Source organism: Rhinolophus hipposideros, assembly GCF_964194185.1.
Source record: "Rhinolophus hipposideros genome assembly, chromosome: 5".
Taxonomy (NCBI): Eukaryota; Metazoa; Chordata; class Mammalia; order Chiroptera; family Rhinolophidae; genus Rhinolophus; species Rhinolophus hipposideros.
In genome coordinates this window covers 92544608-92567992 of record NC_138051.1, presented here as the reverse complement: position 1 = coordinate 92567992, position 23385 = coordinate 92544608, and the positions used below count along the sequence as shown (strand labels likewise).

The following is a 23385-nucleotide window of genomic DNA, read 5'->3' as shown; positions in this document are numbered from 1 at the left end:
TCTGCTCTGAAGGCCTCAGGCACTTCAAAACTGAAAACCTTTTGGTGGGATACGTAGCAGTTCTTGAGGACTACAGCCTCCCTGCTTCCCTTTATCACTTCCGTGCAGCATTTTTTTTTTTTTTACAATGAACACATAAGTGCATCACTTTTATAATTACACAAATTAACTGTAATTTTGTTTTTTAAAGGAAGCAGCACATAAGAAAAAAATGCTTGGGGGCTGGAGTGGGGGGATGAGCTCAGACTCACCTTTCCTTACCTACCTGTCCTTTCATCTCCCCGTGAAAGTACTATTAATGGCCCCATTTCAAAGTGAGAAAAGTGATTCTCAAAAGCTTTGACCCATCATCTGGCCCTTGTTTTCATCTTCATCTGGCCCTTATTTTCCTATGTAAAACAAGGGGGTGTAAAATGATTTCTCAGGGCCCCTCTGGTCCTGATACTCTCTCATACCAGGATGCCTGGCTGAGTTCTTGACGTGTCAGCCCAGCCTCAGGTGGGCAAATGCCCAGAGAGCCCACACCAGCCACACATCCCCCTGCTTTTCGATGCACACACCTGCTCTCCAAAGCAGAAACCAGCCTGCCCACCAGTCCCCTGCTCCTGCATGCTGGAGAAAACGCCCTGGTTGAAACCTAGTAAACCTAAGAAACAAAAGCTAATGGGCAGCTGCTTCCGTGCCCACCCCAGCAGTTCCTGGCAGCTGTCCCTGCCTCCCCCACCCCCCCACCCCCGCCTCCCGGCCCCGACTCACCCCGGCCGCCTGCCGCTGCAGGATCCTGGCCGCCTCCGCCCGGCCCAGGCCCAGCTGCAGCCACACTGGGCACGTTTTGATGAGCTTCTCCAGGGTACTGATGCCTCGCCGAGGAAGGCAGTTCTTTGGGGTGACTGGCAGGCAGGGCCCCCTGCCATCTTCCTCCTCCTCTTCCTCTCCCTCTCTTTTGTCAACGTCTGGAATCGGACTAAGAACAGAATCAAATGATCAGCCCGCCCTGCAGCCCTACAGAGAGGGATTTACAACTATTTGTCCACATGTCTATGCCTGTGTGACTACGACCCACGTCACGATAGAGAGCTGTTCTGTCCTGTCCTGTACTGCGTACTGAAAATAGGGTGTCATCGATTCCATGTTGAAATGGTAGCTATAGAAAATTAAAAACTACACATGTGGCTTGTATTATATTTCTATTAGACCACGGACACAGACATTTCCAGAAGGCCCCCTTGTGCCCCCTCCCAGTCAGCACTCCCTGCCCTGCCCCCCAGGATGAGGACGGAACAGGTCAGGGTGGGGGCAGGAGACTCGTAGGCCTAAGAAACAGCCAAACTAAAGTAGAGGTCCAGTTTAAGAGATCCTGGGCCCCCCCAGCACGCTGGCTGCACCCACCCCCTACACACACTGAGTCCAGTATCTCTGCACCCTGTATCCTGAGGTGGGGGGCTGTGTGGTCTGTTTTCATTCTACCTGAGGAACTAAATCTCTCAGGGGAAACCCTTAATCAGACAGGGTGGTATTTGTAAAGCCAGACTACGTGGCTGGTGCCTTCGTTCTGCCCTGTGTCCCTGTCATGTCTGGGACACCGGTGATCACAGCCGTGTTTGCTGGAAGGAGCTGCCTGGGAGAGGGATGAGCCAGGATGAGCCCCGTTAAAAGAACAGAAAGGTGGAACCACCCCCTGGGGGAGGGGAGAGGCTGGGACATGCTGGATTAAACTGGCCCAGCAGAGCTGTGTGGTGTTAAGCAGCTGGTTTTGCAGAGACCTGACTAGAGATGTGCTGTGAGGAGGGATATGTAGATGTCAGCACTAAAATCCTTCCTCTGACACCCTCACTCCCAAACGCTCCGAGAAGCACTCCCTCTCACAGAAGCTGTGTGCACATGGGTACTCATGGATTCCCCTCTGGGTCCACACACAAGGCTGTGCCAGGTTACCAAGATAACAGGAGTGTCCTGGGCAGTTGCAGGCACCATGGGGCTGGAAGGGGCAGTAGGGCAGCCCCATGGATGTCCACAGCCTGTGGAATTGGGCCAGTGGGTCTCATTTGGAGCTCAAGCCTGGGGCAACCCAGCTGATGCTGATATAGCCTCTTCCTAGGCCCTGAAGTAAGGTCACTACATCTCCTCTGGGAAAGAATTAAACCATTGGAGGCCAAAACGACCCAGAAAATAAGCACTCTGGGGCCCACTAGGTTCCACTCACCACCCTTAAAAACCAAAAATATCTTCTGGCACTAAAAGGCTTTATGATCATTCTCAGGTCTCCTGGCTTGGCCTGGGGCCTCCCTCAGGGGCCAATTAGGACTCTACAGGCAGCCGGGTAAGACCAATCAGGTCCCACCTCCTCTGCCATTAACTAGGCTTAGACCTTGGCAAGTCCATTCCCTCTCAGGGTCTCAGTTTCCTCATCTGTGCAATAGGCAGGGGGTGGCCTGCCTATTTGCTGGGTGGCCCTAGGTGGGACCCGGGCTTTTGGGACAAAGCTCCTCATTTTCTCCTGTAGAACCAAAGCCTTGATCAAATAAATAGGCTCTGGGAAGACGAGGCAGTTTGCCTCACATTCCTTCATACTATGAATATTTTCTGAGGGCTTGCAGGCGCCAGATGTTGTTCTAGGCACTGGGTTAGATCTGAGGACAGAGTGGTTAACAAAAAAAAAAAAAAAAAAAAAAAAAAGGGAAAAAGAAAAAGAAAAACCAAAACCAAAAAAATAACATCTAGGGGAGGAGTCCGATGAATGGGTAACCTAGAGTATGTTAGATGGTGATGAGAGCTAGCGAAGGGAAGAGATTCCAGAGACAGAGAACAGCAAAGCCCTTGAGTTATTGGTCCAAGAGAAACCTTGAGGAAGTCTGGGGGGTGCCAGGGTGAGTGGGAGGATGTGTGGTCAGAGAGGGGCAGGCCAGGGGTCCCTGTAAGGATTCTGGAGCCTTAAAATGGGCGAAAGATTTGAAGATTCCTCAAGGAAGGAGACATACATACAGCCAATTAGCAGGTGAAAGGGTACTTACCATGATTAGTCATTAGGGAAATGCAAATTAAAACCACAATGAGCTACCACGACCCAACCACTAGCATGGCTAAAATTAAACGCCTGCCCGCTTCACATGGCAGAGGATGGAAACAATCAGAACTCCTGTGCATTTGTGGTGAGACTATAAATTGGTAGGACCACTTTGGAAAAGAGCAGCTTTTTATAGACCTAAACATACACCGACCCTATGACCCAGCCATTCCACGCTTAGGCATGTACCTAAGAGAAATGTGTATGTCCACAAAAAGACCCATTCATGAATGTTCGAAGCACCTTAGCTCATAATAGCCCCAAACTGGTCCAGGGGTCCATCAATAGGAGAATGGACAAAAAGACAGCGGTACATCCATCACACAATGAAACAGCAGCAATAAATAGGGGCTATGACGCACAGAACCACATGGATGAACCTCAAACACATGCTGAATGAGAGAAGCCAGATCTAAAAAAATCGTACACTGTATGAACCCATTTATATGAAGTGCAAATAATACACTTAGACATGTGTATTGACATTTTATCATATGCAATTTTATCGGAATAATGAAAAAGAACCATAAATAAACACTGAACTACAGTTAATGATATAACATATTCAGGAGGCACCTGAAACCTTTCTCTGAAATGCATTAAAAAAAATAAGGTGGATTCACAGATGGATAGAGGGAAAGATAGGTCTGTAATAAAGCAAATATGTAAAAACATTAAGAGTTAAGTGGTAGGTATGTGGGTGTTTACTGCAAAATTCTTTCAACTCTTCTGCATGTTAAAAACTTTTTATAGTAAACTATCAGGGAAAAAGTTCTCCCCATCCTTGAAGGCCCGTTCAGAAGAAGCTTGACTGCTGTTCTAGAAGCCCTAAGTTTGAATTCAGGCTGTGTGATCTCTGGCCAGTTACTTTACCTCTCTGGGCTTCAGTTTAAGCATGTATAAAAATATAATAATAGTCCTTACCTGATTAGGTTCTTGTGAAAATTCAATGAGCTTTTTGTCAAGTGTCCAGTAAATGTTAACTATTGTTTTTCTGATTGAAATTCTTCTTTTCCTCTGCTTGCTACAATTCTCCCACTTTGTAGCCTTGATTTTAGGGCCTAGCACGTTTGATTAGAGTGAATGAGGCACATGTCTGTGTGTTGCACTTGGCTTATATCCACGAAAACATCTGGCCCCAGAGGTAACCCCCAAGTTCAAGTGCCTGTGAACCTCATGGCTTGACATGAAAAAAGACGTCCATTTTTTGGGCCCAGAAACACACCATTTGGAGGATCCTTTTTACACCATGACCCTAGCTAGTGCTCGTGAAAAGACAAGTAAGAACTGGGGTTGTCCCAGAAAACATATGATAATGAGTGACTTAGAGGCCAACCTTGGCTGCTCAGACTAAACCACTAGAGAAGCCAGAGGCTCTTAAGATACTGCTTTCCAGGAGTTGTCTAACTCTTTCAATGTTCTCCTTTCTCCCTGGGTGGGCCAGTGCAGCAGTAACAAAGGCTTGTGCAGGGCCCCTCAGTGGTGACTTGGTGGCCATAAGGATGTAAGGAATCTCTAAGTGCGAAAGGCCGCAGCAAAGTCAATAAGTTAGAGAAGGAGCCGCGAAGGCTGGGTGTGGTTTGAGTCTTGTTCCAGGCCACAGGAACAGTGGGGCCCTGAAGGGCCAGAGTGACTCGGAAGCCTGCTGTGACTGAGCCACAGAAGGGTGACGACGCCAGGCAGCTGCCCTCTCTCATCCCTGCATCCCTGCTGACTTTGGGCCTTGGGTGGCTTGAGCTCTCTGGGTGCTCACTTGTGACTGCAAAGTGCTCATATCAACGATGGAATTTGGGGCTGGGCTGTCGGGCTCAAGCAGGATGGCACAGGTAGGGACGCCTGGAGCCAGCACTGCCATCTGGCTTTGTTTCACTGCCATGATTACGCTTACGGAACAGCCTGGCCCTATCAGCTCCAATGGCCAGAGACCGTCGTCGAGCCCACAGGGAGCTGGGTGTGTCATCTGCTGACAGAGCCGGCGACCCTGACACCCACGCCCTCCCTCTCAACAGCCAAACTCTAGCCAAGGGCCTTGCAAAGGCAGCCCCAGGGACCTTGGGTAATTACTGGCACTGCTGGTGCAAAATAATGAGCATCAAACACTTTAAAAGCAACTCTACCGGAAAGAGAGAGATTGTTCCATGACTAGTTTTCCTTCCGCTTCTGAACAGAGCACTTAGCTCTAATCAGTGGTCCTGACAGCCTCTGACACCGAGGCTGCCCCACCCAGCTGCCGTGTGGTCAGACGCCCGGGAAAAGTCTGGCCGGGGGCTGCAGGGACCAGGCCTGTACTCAGCACCCTGTTCACCTGGGAGGTTTTCTCACCACCGCCCTGAAGAGAGGAGTAAAGTGGCATGGCATGTCCACGGCCTGGTCCCTGCGTCCCGTCACAAGCCTATAAAACCCGGGGAAGAAGAGGAAAGCTCCATTCATGCAGGCTGGGGAGTCTAAGGCGGCCACCGGAGTGTGGGGTGAGTGGTGAGGTGGCAGCTGGGGGGATGGGCCCCATTGGATGCTGCCTTCTGGAAGGAAGCATTGCAGTTTCCCAGCTCACAAGGGCCCGGCTTTGGGCCGCCTCTGTCTGCCCCAGGGAAGCCGCTCAGGAAGTTCCAATGATGCTTCACTGTGAGGAGAACTGAGGCCCCCTTGTGTGGACTTGGCCAGAACTCGGGTGGGGGTGTGGGGAGGAGTGACGGATGGAAGGGGAGGCCTGGGAAAGGCCATCTCCATCCCACCTATGATCCTGACCTCTGGCAGGCCGGCCTCCCAGCTTCAGCAAGACCAAGGGGGGGTCTATTGGGATGGAGAAGCCTAGTCCCTGGCCTCACAGTGCCCTCTGGCTAGGAGCGGCCAGGCAGGGCTGCAAGGGTCCATGCTAGGGATGGCCTGATCACTCTGTACAAGGTGCATGAGGACCAGTTTGAAGTGGCGCCTTTCTCAGTCTGGACAGGCTGTCCAGAGGCCCGGAGAGGGGTGTTCCCTGACTCTGGGCCATGCCATGCCATGCCTTGGTGCTCCTGGGTGAGGGGGCACAGTGACTCATTGCTGCCCCCCATACGCCATCCTCTCCCTTCTCCTTCCTGCCAACTGCTCCTCAATGAAATGACTCCCATCTGCACAGAGAGGAAGGGACCAGAAAGACAGGGCAGGTGGGGGGAGGGAGGTGGCGGATGTCACAGGAAGAGGCATTGACCTCTCCGTGGACACCCTCTTACTAAAAACTCACAGATCAGAGACTCAGTGCTTATTTCACACAATGTGCACGGCCTGAAGATGAAGAACTAGAACTCATACATACAGCTCGGTCCCAACCCCTGCCTTGTCCCAGCCATGTGACCTAGAGCAAGGTGTTTAACCTCGACGGGCAACAGTCTCTCATCTGTGCAATGGAGCCGGTGACACCACAATGTGCATCAAGCAGCATCTGGCACACGAGAGGACACCTCCAATAAGTGGTTATTCCACCTGGGTAACCACATTTGTGGTCATGCCCTGTTTCTCCCAGGAACACCTGTTGCTATGGCAACAACATGACAAATGGCCCGAGATGGGTGAGAACCCATTGCTCCCCCTAAAGGCCACTGGAGCACCAAGAAGGAAAGGCACCCCTGGGAATGAAGAGTTGTGCTTGCTCTGAAGGCAATCTGTCGAAAGGGACGGGATGCTGTAGCCCAGACCTCAGCTGCCCCAGTCCCAGGATGGTCCTGGGCATAAAGGCGCGCTGATCATGGCCACTGCGGCAGCATTGACACCAAAGAGAATATGGGAACGACCCATGTCCACCCATAAGACAATGGATAAAATAAGCTGTGGCTCATGCACCTTGGACTAGCACACCGACGCTCAAAGGTAGGAGCCAAGGCGACAGGGTTAAATTTCAACATCCTGTTTATTGTGCAAATGTTAATTTCCTGATTTTGATCCTTGTACTGAGGTTAGTAAAAGAATGTCCTTGTGTTTGGGAAGTCTCCACTGAACTATAATGGGAGTAAAGAGGCACAATGTATGTCACTTACTCTCACATTTTTCAGGAAAAAGTGTGTGTGTGTGTGTGTGTGTGTGTGTGAGAGAGAGAGAGAGAGAGAGAGAGAGAGAGAGAGAGAGAGAGAGAGAGAGAGAGAGAGAAAGAGAGGAGGACAAGCAGATGTGATAAAATGTTACTAACTGGTGAATCTGGGTGAAGAATGCACATACAGGAATTCATTGGACTATTACTGTCACTTTTCTGGGAGCCTGAAATTATGTCAAAAGAAAACGTTTTAAAATCAAACGAATCAAAAAAAACCCAATGTTGAATTCAAGAAGCAAATTACAGACACAACAGTTCTGCGTCTTGCTTGCGGGTGCTTACCTACACCACATTCAGGATGATGGTTACCTCTGGGGGGCGGGGAGGAGGAGAATGGGATCAGGGAGGGGTGTGAAGGAGGCTCATTTATTTATTTTGAAAAGATCAAAAGCAATATGGCAAATGATAGGATTTAACAAAGCTGAATTATGGGTGCTCAGGGCGTTGCTATGTTTTCCCCCAGATTTGTCTATGCTTGAAATATTTAATTAACGAAACAAAAGAAAACACCCCCACGCACACACCTTCCCCGCAGGTCCAGAGCATGTCACAGCTGAGGAGATACAGACTAGGGGTGGTCGCCGGGCAGCTACACTTATTCCTTCTGCCAGTTCAATGACTCCAGCTGTTTTTTTCTTTTTGTTTTAAAGTCAGTCCTGGAGTTTGAGGGCCAGTGTTGGAAGGTACTTAAGAGAAGTCCATCCCAATAACCAAACCCCAGGGGACTTTTAGGGACACCTTCTGACAGCTGCCACAAAAGCCAGCAAAGCAGAAGCAAAAGCCAGAGAAAGTCGCTGGGCTGTCTCTCTGCCCTGTGACAGCCAGGAGCAGCAGCAGATGGCAGAGAGAACAGTACCCTGAATGGCAGATGAAGATGCTGGCAGCGACAGGCAACGCCGGCAGCTGGCACGTGGGGCTGGGAGAGCTCCCCCTCCCAGGGCCCTGGTGGGTGAACAAAGGCCAGCTACTCTACCCCTCTGTGCCTCAGTGTCCCCTCTGTAAACAGTGAGACAGTGGCACTGACCTCACAGGCCATGTGAGGATCAAATAGAACCGCATAAGGAAAGAAAACAGCGATTTAACAACTGATTTGCAACATTCCTGAATACATAACAATATGTCTTTGCAAGCCTGCCAGCTGCAGGACACCACTGGAATTTGAAGGCTGCCCTCAGCCGCACATGCCCCCCTACCTGAGACCTCTCTACCATCCCAATATGTAGTTGTCGGGTTCTGAGTTTGGAATCACACTGTGGAAATGAAGGGAGAGAACAAGGGTTTATGAGATAAGTAGTGACATGACAGGTGCTGTATTCATCAAGGAGAACAGGTGTGACATAAAGGAAAGGGCACTGAGCTCAGACTCGGGAGACCGTGGTCTGGTTCTGCTGTTCACTACGTGTTCTTGGGCAACTCATTTCCCCTCTCTAGGTTCACTGGCCTCTTCAGTAACATGAGAAGGTTGGGCAAGATCTGGATGGCAAACAGGTTGAATTTCCATGTGAGCCCAGCTGATTGGCAGCAGCTGCCTAGATAGTTATGCTGAAGGCTCAGCAGAGAAAGAACGCTAGGATCTACTAGTTATGTCTGCCACGGGCTCTGTTTGGCTAGCAGCAGCGGCTGGGCTCTGCATTTACTGCGCATGGATCCGATCAAGGACTAAGGGTCCTTCCAGCGCTATGAATTCCATGATTCTGTGACTCAACTGGCTCTTGGCTAGATGCCACCTGAGGGCTTTTCTTCTAAGCCAGGCTGGCTCTGTCCCAGCAGACAGCCTGAGAGAAGGCAGGCAGCCAGGCCCATTTCTCTGTGGCTTCCTCTCTTCCAGATGCTTTTTCCTGGATGTGGGAAAGCTGAGCCACAGCTGCTGCCTGGTTCCACTTCTGGCTCAGCCTTTGGTGGACTCAGGACCAAAAACACAACTCCAGACTGACCATGGTGGTTGCGTGAGGATGGAAGAGAAGCAGCTGGTTTCAGAATCAGACTCTCTCACATGTGTAATGTGCAAACACATGGCAAATGCCCCAGCCCAGTTTTACAGGCTAAATACCTGCACGAAGCCCTGGGGTCCTCAGAGATGCCTGGAGCTCCAAAAACAGTGTTTGGAAAATCCTGTTGTGACTAAGTTCCCTGGGTTTCACTTCACCCAAAAACCAAAAGGCCTCTATAATGAGGTGGGGCCCAGAGGGCTGCTTAGGGCCGCTGATCCTGTGTTAGCCTCAGGGAATCCGGGGTAGGCTCTGTGGGCCCTGCCCACCGCCTCTAGAGGGGAAGTCAGCTTAAGCAGGTCTTCCGGCCCCCGGAAGTGCTGAGAACAGGTCAGGCTGTCTTGGTTTGCACGTCACAGCCCACATCAAGGGGTCTGGAAGGTTAAAGGCCTTCAAACTTTCCACACCTGTCTGAGCTGCAAGCCTCCTGCAGCTCGCTGTGTCAGGCACCGCCCAGCTTCCAGCTCCGCCTTCCAGGCTGACTGCCCGGTGCTCCACTGTCACCCAGGGCTGCCCACACTGAGCCCTGCCAGGTTGCTGGTGGCGCCTGCAGGAGGCACCCAGCTTCAGGTGGCTGCTCCCGGCATGCCAGGCTTGCCCCCAGCACCCGTTTCTCAGTCGCTCTGATCGCCGGCCCACAGCTTCCCTTTGCCTGGTCCGTGGCCCTGTCCACTTTGTGCTTTGGGAACCCTAGACACCCACAGCCTTCTGGGAACCTGGGCTGAGTTCCCCCACCCTCCCTCTGAAATCTCCTCTGGCTCACAGGTTGCAGCCTCTTTCCCTGTCCCAGCCTGCCCCTTGACCCTACCCTAAGCTGACTCAGCCTGCGCCTGCTGCTGACATCCCCCCACCGCTCCCCGCACCCAACTCCTGACCAACCAACCGACGTCCCCAGTGCTGTTTGCAGTCAGACCTGGAGTGATGGGGACGGCTGTGCTGACCAATGATTTAAGCCTGAGCTTGGGAACCAGACAGCCTGGATTAGAACCCCAGCTTGGTTGCCTTGACATGTGACTAAGCATTTCTTTGCCTCAATTTCCTTACATTTAAAATGGGAAATATAAGCATTACTACCTGTGGGACTGCTGTAAAGAGGTCAGCATAGTACCCGGCATATAGCAAACAGTCAGTGATGTTATTACTATCCATTCATTCATCCAATAATATTTATTGAGCATATACTATGGACCAGACACCGCTCTAGACTTATCATAATAATAATTACAGTACTAGTCATACATAAAGAGCAGTTGACATTTCCCTCCCTCTCCCCTCCCCCAACTAAAAAATCCTTAGAAAGTTCATTGAACATGGAGATGGCTCCTGGAGAAGACAGGATTCAGGAGACCCGTTTTCTGGCTCGGACTGAAGCTGGAGGCAGAGGGGACACAAGAATCCAGGTCACCAAGGGCAATGAGAAGGCCCCAGGTATATATATGACAAATGTACATTGAGAGGAGCTGAGGCCATCTCTGCAAAGAGACGGGGAGTGGGGCCCTTAGGAGTGGGGGACAGGGAGGTGCTTTACTCTACACCCTTGTGTACCTTTTGAACTTGAACCACATGACTGCATACCTACACAAAAAAATAATTAAAACAGTTTGGAACTTCGATAAAAGAAAGGTTCTTATTAAGGACATTTCAGATGTGGAACTGAGCTGGGTTCTGTACAAGCAGATCTTCCTTGTTTTGGCTAAGATTGTACATTGTGGGTCATTTCCATTCTAGCATCTAGCTCAGAGAGATAGTGTTTAAATGCAAATAACGTTTGATGGACAACGATGTTCGCTGCAATGTGACTCTCAGTTGTCCCAAACTGGAAACAATCAAATAGTGAACACTTGTCACATGTCCATCTCCTCCCCTGCCCTAACTCTACATTCCAGTGTTGGTGTGTGCTCAAGTCCAGCACAGAAGAGGTATTCAGTAAATTTTAATAAATGATCGAGTGGTTCAGAAAATATTAGTACTGGATGCAATTGGCAATATTCGATCATTTGGGGCTTTCAAAGAAAGCCATTTTAGATATTCAATCTCATATAAACACTGGGATAACAGATCGGTATAGTTGCACATGTCAAAATGATGCATGGATAAGGGTACTCTTGGATTCATTGGAGCGCTGTCTATAATGGGAAAAGATTGGAAACAATTTGAATGTACATTGTAAAGGGACCCGGTCAATAAAAGGATACTATGCAACTGTTTAAAAAAAAAAAGGATGAGGAAGTTCTCGATGCACTGATATGGAAAAGGTTTTCAAGATTTGTGGTTAAGAGACAAAAGTACAGAACAGCACCCTGTGCTCCCTTGTTGGAAAAAAAGATGACTTATATTTGCATTTAAAAAGTCTGGGAGAAGACACAAGAAACTATTATAATAACTAGTGGGGCAGGCGTGGGAATAGGCACACGGGGGACAAAGTTGGGAAGACCTTTTTCACTGTACGTCTTTTTAAAATTATGTTTTTATTTTGAATCCTGTGAATACGTCATCTACACAAAATAAATTAATAATGTTTCCAGAACTTTCTGAGCGCCAAGCATTTCTCTAGCTGCTTGACGTATATTAATTAAGTGAATCCTTTAAAACACCCTGTAAAAGAACTCTGGTTATCATTCCCATTTTACAGAGGGGAAAACTGAGACACAGAGCAGCTCAGCAAATCAAGGCTGAGGAATTAGTAAGTAGCAGAGGAACCCTGGCAGTCTCTGAGTCTATAGTTCATGTTCTTAACCACTCTGCCAAACTGCAGAGGCTTGCTTGTGATATTAAACATTATAAACACACAACATGAGAATAAAGAGATGGAAGAGTAGAAGTTGATCGTGGAACGGCAGACTCAATACTGTCAAGGTATAAACTCTACGTAAACTGACCTGCACAATCAGGGCAGTCCCAGTTAGAGTCCCAAAGGTGTTCTGTGAAAAGGCACATGAAGATGCAAAAGGACAAGCATATCCTAGACACATGTGGAGAAGGGGATGGGGTGTGATCGGCTGGATATTGAGTCTTATCATAAAGCTACAGTGATTAAGATCGTGTGGGATTGGTGCAGGGACAGACATATAGGCCAGTGGACTAGAAGAGTCCAGAAATAGTCACTTGGTTCATGTATGGTCACAGCAGAACACTGAGGAATGGACAGTCTTTGCAACAAAATGCACCAAGACAACTAGGGATGCACATGGGAAAGAAAAGAAAGAAGGAAGGAAAGAAAGAAGGAAGGGAGGGAGGGAGGGAGGGAGGGAGGAAGGAAAGAAGCAAGGAAGGAAGGAAAGGAGGAGGGAAGGAAGGAAGGAAAGGAGGAAGGAAGGAAGGAAGGAAGGAAGGAAGGAAGGAAGGAAGGAAGGAAAGGAGGAAGGAAGGAAGGAAAGGAGGAAGAAAGGAAGGAAGGAAAGGAGGAAGGAAGGAAGGAAGGAAGGAAGGAAGGAGAGGAAGAAGGAAGGAAGGAAGGAAGGAAGGAAGGAAGGAAAGGAGGGAGGAAGGAAGGAAGGAAGGGAGGAAAGGAGGAAGGAAGGAAGGAAAGGAGGAAGGAAGGAAAGAAGGAAAGGAGGAAGGGAGGAAGGAAGAAAGGAAGGAAGGAAGGAAGGAAGGAAAGGAGGAAGGAAGGAAAGAAGGAAGGAAGGAAGGAAGGAAGGAAGGAAGGGAAGAAGGAAGGAAGGAAGGAAAGAAGGAAGGAAGGGAAGAAGGAAGGAAGGAAGGAAAGGAGGAAGGAAGGAAGGAAAGGAGGAAGGAAGGAAGGAAAGGAGGAAGGAAGGAAGGAAGGAAAGAAAAAAAAAAGAAAGAAAGAAAGAAAAGGAAGGACGGAGGGAAGGAGGGAGAGAGGGAGGAGGGAAGGCAAGAAAGAAGAAAGGAAGAAAGAAACTTGACTCCTTCTTTACAACTTATACAAAAATCAGTTCCAGGAAGACTCTGTCCTGACCTAAGCGTGTAAAGCAAAACAAAAAAGCTTTTAGAAGAAAATAAAGACTATCCTTATAATCTGATGGAAGACAGCTTCTTAAATAGTACACGTACACACACACACACACCTTAAAAAGAACACTGATAAATTTGACTGCATTAAAATGAAGACTTCTTGTTCCTCAAGACCCCGTAAGAGAGTGAAAATCAAGCCCTGCGTGGGAGAAGATATTTGTAACACACACAACTGGCAAAAGGCTTGGAACCAGATTCTACACGGAACTTGTCCACACCAATAAGGAAGAGAGAAGACAACACACAGAAAAGTGGGAGTGAGGCTTGAAATGGCACTTCACCCAGAGGACCCCCAAATGACCGAAAAGCATACGAGAAGATTCTCAACGGCACGACGAAGCGAGGAATCTGGAATTAAAATGGCAAGGGCCCGGGGCATGGCTGTCCCAACACGACCAATGGCTGGGGAGGACGTGCAGGAACCAGAATTCTCCTGCTGTTGGTGGGAATGAGTGTTGTCAATCCTCAGGTTAAGTGACTTCTCTCTCCTTCTTTACACTTTCCTGTACATTCCACACTTTTACACGGAGTATGTACTGTTAGGAAAATCACAAAATAACGGGTGAACATTTCGGAGGAAACAATAAAAATGGACGCAGTCATGCCTAGGAGTGAGACTTCCCGAAGATCAATTTGCTGGTCGGGGTCTCTCGCTCACATACAACATAGTGGAAAGTGCTGGAATTGGACACGCTCGCGGTAGCCCCTTGCCTGGCTGCACCTCAGCCACCCTGGACAAACCACGAGGAAGGACCTCTGTCCCTCGGGAAGAAACCTTTTCCAACACTCCCGTTCCCTGGCACCCATTTACCTTTTCTGAGTCTCAGTTTCCTCATCTGGAAAAAAAATGGGAAATAGCATCCTCAAACCCACAGGGCCAAGCGGCTGGGCAGATCAGACAGAATTGTGTCTGAGGACAGGTGGAAACCCAGACATACGTAAATGCATAAAACAAGTCCAAAGGAAGCAAACGGATTCCAAAGATTATTTCTCGGCTGGTAGGGTTTCCCTGGTTTATGATGTAGCCAGTGCGGTCCCAAAAGCACTGTGTGCGATGATGGAAGTTCTCTGTCTCCACTCTCCAATGTGGTCGCCATTAGCTGCCTGGGGCTGTGGAGTGCTTGAAATATGGCTCGTGTGGCTGTTCCTTCATTTTAATTAAATTAAGGTGTAAAATAACTACATGTGGCTAGTGGCTAATGTATTGGACAACGCAGGTCTAGGCGTTTCTATTGTTTAAATCTCTTCCGTGTGTGCGAATTCATGTACTATGTGTGGGATTTGTTTTTAATTAGGAAGAAAGAAAGAAAAAAAATGATAAAAAGGAAAACCATATGCATGCAGAGTGTTATTCCATCAGCCATCAGCCTATTTGGAAAGCTCTTCAAGAAAGGAGATTCTGCTCCTGGTCATCTGTTCCAGCACTTACGGGCGGGCCCCTTCTCTCAGGAGCTGCCCCACAAGGCTGGCTGCAGGTCTAGGCCTTCTCAGGTCTGGCTTTTGCATGAGGATCCCGGCCTGGTCCTCCCTGGGCTGGTCCCTACAGGGCTCCCAGGGTCCTTGCCCACCTTCCTTCTGCTGCTGCCTTCTCCTTCCCAGGGATGGACCAGGCTCAGAAAACAGGAGGCTCAGATAGTTTGGGGGGCAGGGGGATCAGGGGGTGTGTCCTTTGCCCCTGCCAGCCTCCCTTCCTCCAGGAGTACCCATAACACGCGGCAGCTCACACTTCCTTCCCACTGTGACCCAGGCCTCTGGCCCTGCCTGCTGCTTACTCAGTGCTTCCCCACCATCTAGGGGAAAAGGGAAGGAGATCACAGCTCTCTCCTCCCCACCTGACACTTGGGTTGAGGAGCAGAAGACGAGAGGGGAGATCAGACCTTGGTGGACATGACTCACCCCAGAAGGGGAGACACGGGGCCTCCGGACTCCCACTCTGCTCTTGCCTGCTGGATCTCTGCTGGGATTTCTCTTTTCCTCGTCCTTGGTTTCTGGAGGCCAGACTGAATTCCACTCCAAACCTGGCCTTTCAATGTCTATAAAATGAGACTGAGAACAGTAGAGACCCCCGAGAATTGCTGTGAGGACAGCATGGATTGCTGCACCCAGAGCTTAGCAATGGCTCGATAAACGGGCCCTGTGGGCATTACTCACCCTGGACACCTCTGAGTGGTGCAGAAAAGTCTGCCCTGGAAAGGGAGACAGGGTCTCCTCTAGCCTCTGCTACAGGCTTGCTGTGTGTCCTTGGGCAAGTCTCTCTCCCTCTCTGGGCCTCAGTTCTCTCAGAAAGGAAATAAGTGGAAGGAAACACACGCCCCACTACTTCAGTGTTGCTGGAAAGGTAACACATGACCATAGCTGTGGGGGAATGTCCTTTGACAAAGTGAACCCCCATTTCTAAACCTGAGGTGAGTGTCAGGCACAGAGCCGGCCCAGGACTCAAGCTGAATGCAGTGTGGCTCCTGACAGCGGCCCTCCCACTGGCACAGGCTGTGGACACCAAGCCCCGACGTGCACCTCGCAGGAAACTACTGTAGCGTCACATTCCTTCCACCCCTGGTGACACTGAGTCACCCTGCAACCCACCTAACAGTTGTGGTGACCACATTTCCTCCACTGGGGGATGAGCTGTCATGTACACACCCCCAGCTAACGAGTCCTGATGCTGCCTGGCCATGGCGGCCTCCTGGGCCCTCACCCACCTCGAAAAACCAAATGGGTGCCCACCTCTGCCTGAAATCCTACCCTGAGGGCGGCATTCCTTTCAGGTTTTTGTTCCCTGTTACCATGTACGTCCCATGCCCCCGCCAGACTTAGTGTGCACAGCCCAGTCCCTCAGGCCCTAGCGTAAGGGAAGTTATCTCCTGGGGCTAAGTTTTCAAGAGCAGGACGCTGGAGGAAGTGAGGACATCGGCTCATTACCCTTAGGGGCTACCAGGAGGCACTGGGGTGCGGAGAACGGAAGAAGCTACAAGGAGCAGTGTGGAGGCAGGCACGCACCATCCCTCCCAGGTGACTCCCAGGACAGCGGTTATAGGGTGGGACTCGGCCAGCAGACAAGAAGAGACTGCTGGATGGGGCTGGGCACGCCTTCCTGAACCTCTCAGGCTGTTCACTTGGTCCATCCACATAGTGCCGACTCAGGGAGGGGGCTGGGAGGCCACCCCCTCAGTGGCACTCGGAAGACTGGGGGAGGCTCCAGCAGCAGCCCTCCCAGGATAAAAGCACACGTGGAGCTAGGGGAGCAGCAGGGCCACAACCTGGTAATGCAACATGGGCTGCAGGGGGTTCTGGGGCTAAGGACAGAGGCTCCAGATTCCAAGAGACCTGGATTTGGGTCCTGGCGTTGCCACTGATCATGGGGAGCTTCGTTTGAGTCCCTTACTGTGCCTCAGTTTCCTCATCTGTAAACTGGGCCCTGTAACCAACCCCAGGCTCATGGGACTGTGACAATTAACAGAAAAACCTCTTAGCAAAGGGGTAAGAGCAAAGGGGTAAGCTGCTGAAGTAAACCCTCGAGACATAATCACTGTCATTATTCGTGTCAAATCTATGAATCCCTGCTTTTTACTGGTCTTGAACGATATGCTGCTCCCGACAAAGATTGTTCTGTTAGAATCACAGGATATGAAATATCAGCACTGACTACTCCCCTTCTTGGGAACTGTCCTTGGCAAGGACTGAATTTCACCGGAGGGGAGGGAGGACCAAGGCCCGGAGAGCAGAGTGACAATGCACGTGCGAGGATACGTGCACTTTAAGGAAGGACCATAGGTAAGGCCGGCACCTGTCAACGCAGCGGAAAGCGCTGCTGAGAGTGGACGTGCAGACATTCATGGGCCAGAGCTGCGGCCAATTCATCTACACGGTGCCAGTACAGCCGTGTCTCATCTGGGGTAGTTCCGTTCTACAAAGTCGCCGCGAATACTGAATTAGCGAATTCTGGAAACATCGCTCTGGGGGAAACATGGGGGTAGGTTCTTGCGAGCCCCGGGTGACAACGTTTATGTCGACTGATCAGTACGTAACCTTGTCTTCTGTGTGTTTCTGTTCCAAGACATTTTATTGAGCATATACCACTGATTCACTAACATTGAACTCGTGGCTGACAGCACTGCCACGCATGCCTGAGTGACGCTTGTCATGCACGCATGCTCCCCGCGAGGCCCATCACTGCCTTCTCGCGTTTGGAGCACGAGGCAGCCCTTCAGCACGAAGCTTGTGGGATACTTCCACACAGCAAAAGCATAAAACTGTGAAAAACATGGCACTAAATAGATCCCGACAAGGACACTTGTTCCAAGTATGAGAACTGGAACATGAAGGCAGCGCTTTACCTTTTGGGGCCTCAGGTGGGAATGTGCGAGAGAAGATTCTAATTTTTCATCACTCTTCCATGTGTGCAAGTGACCCCTGGAGCACTTGGGGATAACAAAGCACGGAGGCGAATTTGCAAATACCAAATCGGTAAATGACGAGGGACTGACTGTAAATGTTTGTTCGTTAGGCTGGCAGCCGTCGTGGCCGACCTGGACGTGAACCCTGGTCTCAGAGCGGGGCTCGCCGTCAGACACTGGGAGCTGCTGTGGCATTTGAACCAAGACCCACCACACCCTCCCCGTGGAGCCCAGGACAGGCCCCAGCTCACCAACGACCGTTTAGCTGCCGAGGCTGCCAGACTGCCACCAGAGTCAGCTCCTGTTGGAGGCAGGAGATATATTTGGGAGGAAAAAGGGAGGACGAGGCACGTGGCAGCCTCTGCCAGCCCCAGAACCTGGGGGTGTCCCGAGAGCCACTCACTTGGGCCTCCCTTCATCGCGTCACGACCAGGTCACACAGTCGTAAGTGGGGCTGCTGTGCCACGTGCTGCTTCACACAGAGCCCAGCACACAGTAGGGCTCTGTACCTCCACTCTGGTGGAACACAGCCCTACTGAGTGGAGGAAGCAATGATCAGACAGGGCAAGGAGCCAGCTCAAGGTCTCACAGCAAGTCAGGGCAGACTTGGGACAGGAGGGGCCCCAATGAAGGTGCGTCCACAGCCCCACAGAGACACAAGAGGGACCACAAACTGGCTCACTGCCAAAGGGGCAAGGGTGTGAAATGGGGGCCCTTCAGAAGGTCATGGGCCATGGTGCACATTTCTTAAGCACCTAGGATGTGTCAGACTCTGTTCCAGCTCCTTATGTGGATTACCTCATGTAATACAACAGCCTTATGAATTAGGAACCATTATCACCCCCATTTTACAGAAGAGCAAACTGAGGCAGAGTGAAATGTGAACCCTGACGGTTTTCTCCCGGGCCCACACCCCTAACCATTACACCATACTGTTCCACTTCTCAACGTCCCCATGTCCAGACAGCCATTCTGAGCCACAATAGCCCCCCTCCCCTGGGAGATGGGAGGGCGGGCGAGGGGGAGGCACTAAAGGGGGCCTCCTTGCCGCCGTGGCCCACACCCGATCCAGCACCCGGTTCCATCCACTCTGCCTCCTAGCTGCACCCCAGCAGGCTCGCTTCTCCCCATCCTCGTTGCCGAGACCCTAGTCTAGGCCACCATCACTGCTTGTCCAGACCCCTGCGGTAGCCTCCTTCCGGTCTCCCCACCTGCTCCCCTCCCCTCGTGCCCTTCTGTCCACAGCAACCTGAATGCAAGCTAGTCCATGTGGTTCCCTGCGCAAAAACTTATTCTCTATATGCAAATATTGCCAAGGCTTTATTTGTAATTGCCCCAAATTGGAAACAACCCAAATGTGCTGCTGATGGTGAACGGATAAACAAACTGGGAGGCATCTACGCAATGAAATACTCTCAACACTAAAAGGAACACCACACTGAGACGCATCACACAGACCGATCCCAAATGCTTTCAGCTAAGTGAAAGAAGCCAGACTCTCAAGGCAGCACGCTAACGGCATTCTGGAAAAGGCAAAACTTAAGGATGGAGGAGGCATGAGTGATTCCCAGCGTTTGGGGCAGGGGCGGGGCAGACTGTAAAAGGGCCCAGGGGAGTTTTGGAGGGGAGGCAGAATTGTTCTGTTTTGATAGTCGTGGTGGTTACACGGCTATGTTTGCCAAAATGTGTCTGAATGTACACTCTAAGGGTGAATTTTATTCTATGTAAAGTGTAGCTTGTTGTGGGTTGAACTGTATCCCCCCCCAAACAGATATGTTGAAGTCTTAACCCTCAGGACCTCAGAATGTGACCTTATTTGGAAATAGGGTCCTTGCAGATGTAATTAGTTAAGATGAGGTCATGCCTGAGCAGGATGGGCCCTAATCCAATATGACTGGAGTCCTTATAAGAAGAGAAGAGACAGAGACAGACATACAGGGAGAAGATGGCCAGACATACAGGCAGAGATTGGAGTGAAGCACCTGCAAGACAAGGGACCCCAAGGATTGCCTGGGGCCCCCAGAAGCTGGGACGAGGCAAGAAACGGTTCCGCCCAGAGTCTCGGAGGGAACGTGGCGGCCCCGCTGCCTGCCACCTTGAGTTCGGACTCCTGGCCTCCAGAACTGTGAGAGAATAAATTTCTATTGTTTAAACCTCCCATTCTGTGCTACTTTGTTACAGTGGCCCTAGGAAACTAATAGATAGTTTTGTTTTAAATGAGGGAACAAACCTGTTTCAGTCCCCACAGCCTTCAGGATACAGCCTTAGAGCCTCTGCTGTACATCCCACCTCCACCCATGCAGAGTGCAAACGTCAGGCACACTGGGCCTGCAGAGCCCCCAGCACAGCCATGCTGGCTCACCCCCACAGCCCACAGTTACCTGGGAAACTCCCAGACATCGCTCAGCTCCGCTCTCACCTCCCCAGGACAGCTCACCCAGACGCTGCCCTAGTCTAAGCAGAGACCCCTCAGCCAGCTGGGGACCCACGCACTCCAAGTGACCGTCCTGCATCCTGGCGACACAGCATGTGGCATGTCACGCCTATGTACCCCAAGGACTGAGGGTCCTTGGAACAAGGATGAGCGGTTGGGTCATTGTTGGAGCAGCCCTGTTCCGGCCAGAGCGGGTCTCTGCAACATTGTGCTGGGTGGGTCTTAAGGGCTGGGGAAGGGGTCAGAGGCTCGGGCAACTACCCGACACGGGCCGGGGGCTAGGCCGCTGTGTTTCTGCTTCCTCCAGCCACAGCTTCTGCTCTTAGGGTCCCCCCACCCCCCGTAGTTAACCTTGATAACTTGCCCAGTCCCTCTATTGCTCAGGTTTTCACAGCCCACAGCCCCCTCCACAAGCTACAGGCCTCCCAGTGGGCGCCTTCCTTTCCCCCAGAGACCCTCTGTCCTGGCCAATCCCTCCTTCCCTCTCTCCTTGGCATTACTCTGCCATATATTCATTTGACAAACATTTTCCAAGCCCGGTGCTAGACACTCCCCTCTAGCCCTTACAACTCTCACTCGGCGCAAGTGTTCTCTGAGTCCATCCCTCCGTGCCCAGCACAGTGCTAATCTGCCAAAGACACCCTGCCAGGAGGAGTCCCTCTCTCTGCCCTCGGGAGCTTACAGTCTAGTGGGGCCACAGACAGAGAACATGCTGTGACAGACGTGAGGAGCGAGGCTTTGAGGGCTCTGATAGCCTATGTGCTGCCTCTGTGTAAATTAGAAAAAAGGCGCTTGCTCCCTGTGGAGCAACCACCCTCCTGCACCACCCTCCACACACTTGGTATCACACACAGCTTGGCAAGAGAATGAAATTTCAGCCCCCACTTGTTTCTCTCTCAGCCAGGTGCCTTTGTGCAGTGAACAACCTGCAAAACTGCACGCAACAGCCCTGGAGGCTTGAGAGACTAGCAGGCTTTTTGTAGGAGGTAGAAGTGGGTCATGTGTGTTTAATCCCTGAGGCAGAAAAGAGCTCAGAGTTTTCTAGATGCTGGAGGGAGGGGCAGCCAGTATAAGCTGATCCCCCATCTCTACTGCCTCACATAGAGAAGTGGCCTAGGCATCTGCACAGCCTTGCAAAGAGCCTGGGTTCAGCTATGAGAATTTAGGGCAACCAATTCCCCTCTTTTAGCCACAGACTCACCTGTGAGCAGGGGATGAATTAAAGGGTCACCTGAGCAACACTGAGCTCTGACATCTGATGATGCCAGAGCCAGGAATGGGGGCAACTTTGGCCTGTGGAAAGAACCATTTCAAGGGACACTTGCCTAGCACCTCAAGACAGCCCACTCTGCTCAATCCCTGCCCACCCCAGGGACCTCTTAGACGCAGCCTCAGCTCCAAGGGCCTCTCCATGCCCAGGGGCGATCCTGGGCTGCGGGAGGGCAGCTCAGAGCAGGCTCTTATAGGCTCCAAATGAGCCTGTGCTATCCCAGGAATGGGGAAGTCAAGGCCCTGACATTTCAGGACAAACCTTTGCCCAGGCCAGGCAGAGAGGTGAGGTGACCACTCAAGACCCCCAGTGGTCAGTAGTCAACACAAACCCAGCGTGGCACCCAGCAAGTGTTCGATAAAGAGGTGGTGAATGAATGAATGAATGAACGAACGAACGAACGAACGAACGAACGGTGGCAGCCAGCAGCGACACAGAGTGGGCCCTGGCCTTTCTTGTGCTGGTGTGGTGGGAGACCCAGTCTCAGAAGGAGCCACACAACATCGGCTCAGGAAGCGTTAACCTAATGAGAATTCTCCAGCACAGATGAGGAAACTGAGGCTGAGGGAAGAGACCTGGTGGCCATGCTACACAATATTTAGCCCTGTCAAAACACAGAATTTAAGAGCCAAAACTCAAACCAGAATAACTAGTCTGAAGCTTCTAGTAAAACCTAAAACTCAAAACACACCCAATATGAAAAAAAAGTTTGCAATCTAGCCCTTGAAATAAGAGCCTTAGTCGATGCAAAACTGCCTCTCTTCGCTCCTCCTCGCCCATTTTTACTAGGAAATAGACTTGCAGGTAACCCTGCAAAGCAGCTTTAGTACTTCTGGTGTATAATCTGGTGCTATGTGACAGGAGATAAAACTTTCTGTGTTAGTTAGAATTACGTTTGTAAGTGGCAGAAAATCTAAAATAACAGTGATTTAAATAACATAGGTATGTATTTCTCTCTCACATAAAAGTCTGGGCAAGTAGTCTAGGGCTGGGATGATACTCCAACATGTCTTGAGCCCTTACTAATATATTGTCACTCCACCTTGCACACCTTCCCTTTCAAGTTCACCTCAGAGTCCAAGATGGCTGCTTCAGCTCTAGCCATCACATCTGCATTCCAGCTAACAATAAAGAGGAAGGGAGAGAAAGGCAAGCCCCTTCCCTTTACGGACATCTTCAAGCAAATTGCACTCCCCACTTATATTTCACCGTCCTGAACTTAACCACATGGCCACACCTAGCTGCAAAGAAATTAGGAAGTGTTCAGCTAAAATTTACACCCAAGTAAAATTCAGGGGCCAATCAACAGACTCTGCTTCACCCTTAAACTCAAATACTCCAGGATGGTGATAGATCTGAAAGAAATGGTCCCAAAACCTAGACCCACATAAGTTTTCAGGAGCTTCATTTAACACAGAGGGGACTTAGAAAGAAGTTGACACATGTCTACGCTAACTCCAACCACTAAAATGATCACAATACGATGAGGCCACCAAAGATGGTAGGCAGATAACATATGTTCCAAGCATGGCATGTAGAAATGCACGTAGGAAATAACACTCAGTAGAAAAAGAGGAAACAAAAGAACATATACACACAGATCAAAACTGTGCACACAAAGGTGGAAATCCAGTAAACACATTTGGATTGGATGCAGCCTCAAAGAGACTAATGTGTTTGATGCTTTAAATTTCACTATTTTTGTGGGTCTGTATGTGAACTTTTCCAGGTATATAATTTTTTTAGAAGATCAACAGCACACACACACACACACACACACACACACACACACACATCATATACATACAGGTAACAGCCCCTAACTGGTCTCACAGCCCAAATAGCTAAGAACATCCTCTCGTGTAATCATGGCAACAACCCTATGAGTGAGGGATCCTGGCTCCACTCCTCAGAGTGGGAGGAGAGGAAGGTGACCTGGCAGGTACAGGTGTAGGGACTTGCCCAGGGCTGCCCAGCTCTACGTGGGTGAGCAGATCTGTGCTCTTCACCACCATGGGAAAATCCAAGCTCTCCCACCTGTAGCCCTGTGGACCCTTCGCTTTTCTAGACCCACCACACACCGGACCTTCCTCTCTGCCCCAAGCCAAGCTCCTCAGGGCTCCCACACACAATGTGTTCTTCCCCACTTTCCCGCTTTGTGCTTTTCTCCTACCTGGGATCCCTTCTC

General features: G+C 50.5%; 1 protein-coding gene across 1 annotated transcript in view; it reads right to left on the bottom strand.

Moving 5' to 3' along the window:
• RIN3 (Ras and Rab interactor 3) overlaps positions 1–23385 on the bottom strand; it is a 115701-nt gene that overhangs the window by 82587 nt on the left and 9729 nt on the right. The window contains exon 2 of the mRNA XM_081047998.1: positions 757–964. Within this exon, the coding sequence (XP_080904124.1) occupies positions 757–964 (208 nt within the window). The remainder of the gene's footprint in view (positions 1–756; positions 965–23385) is intronic.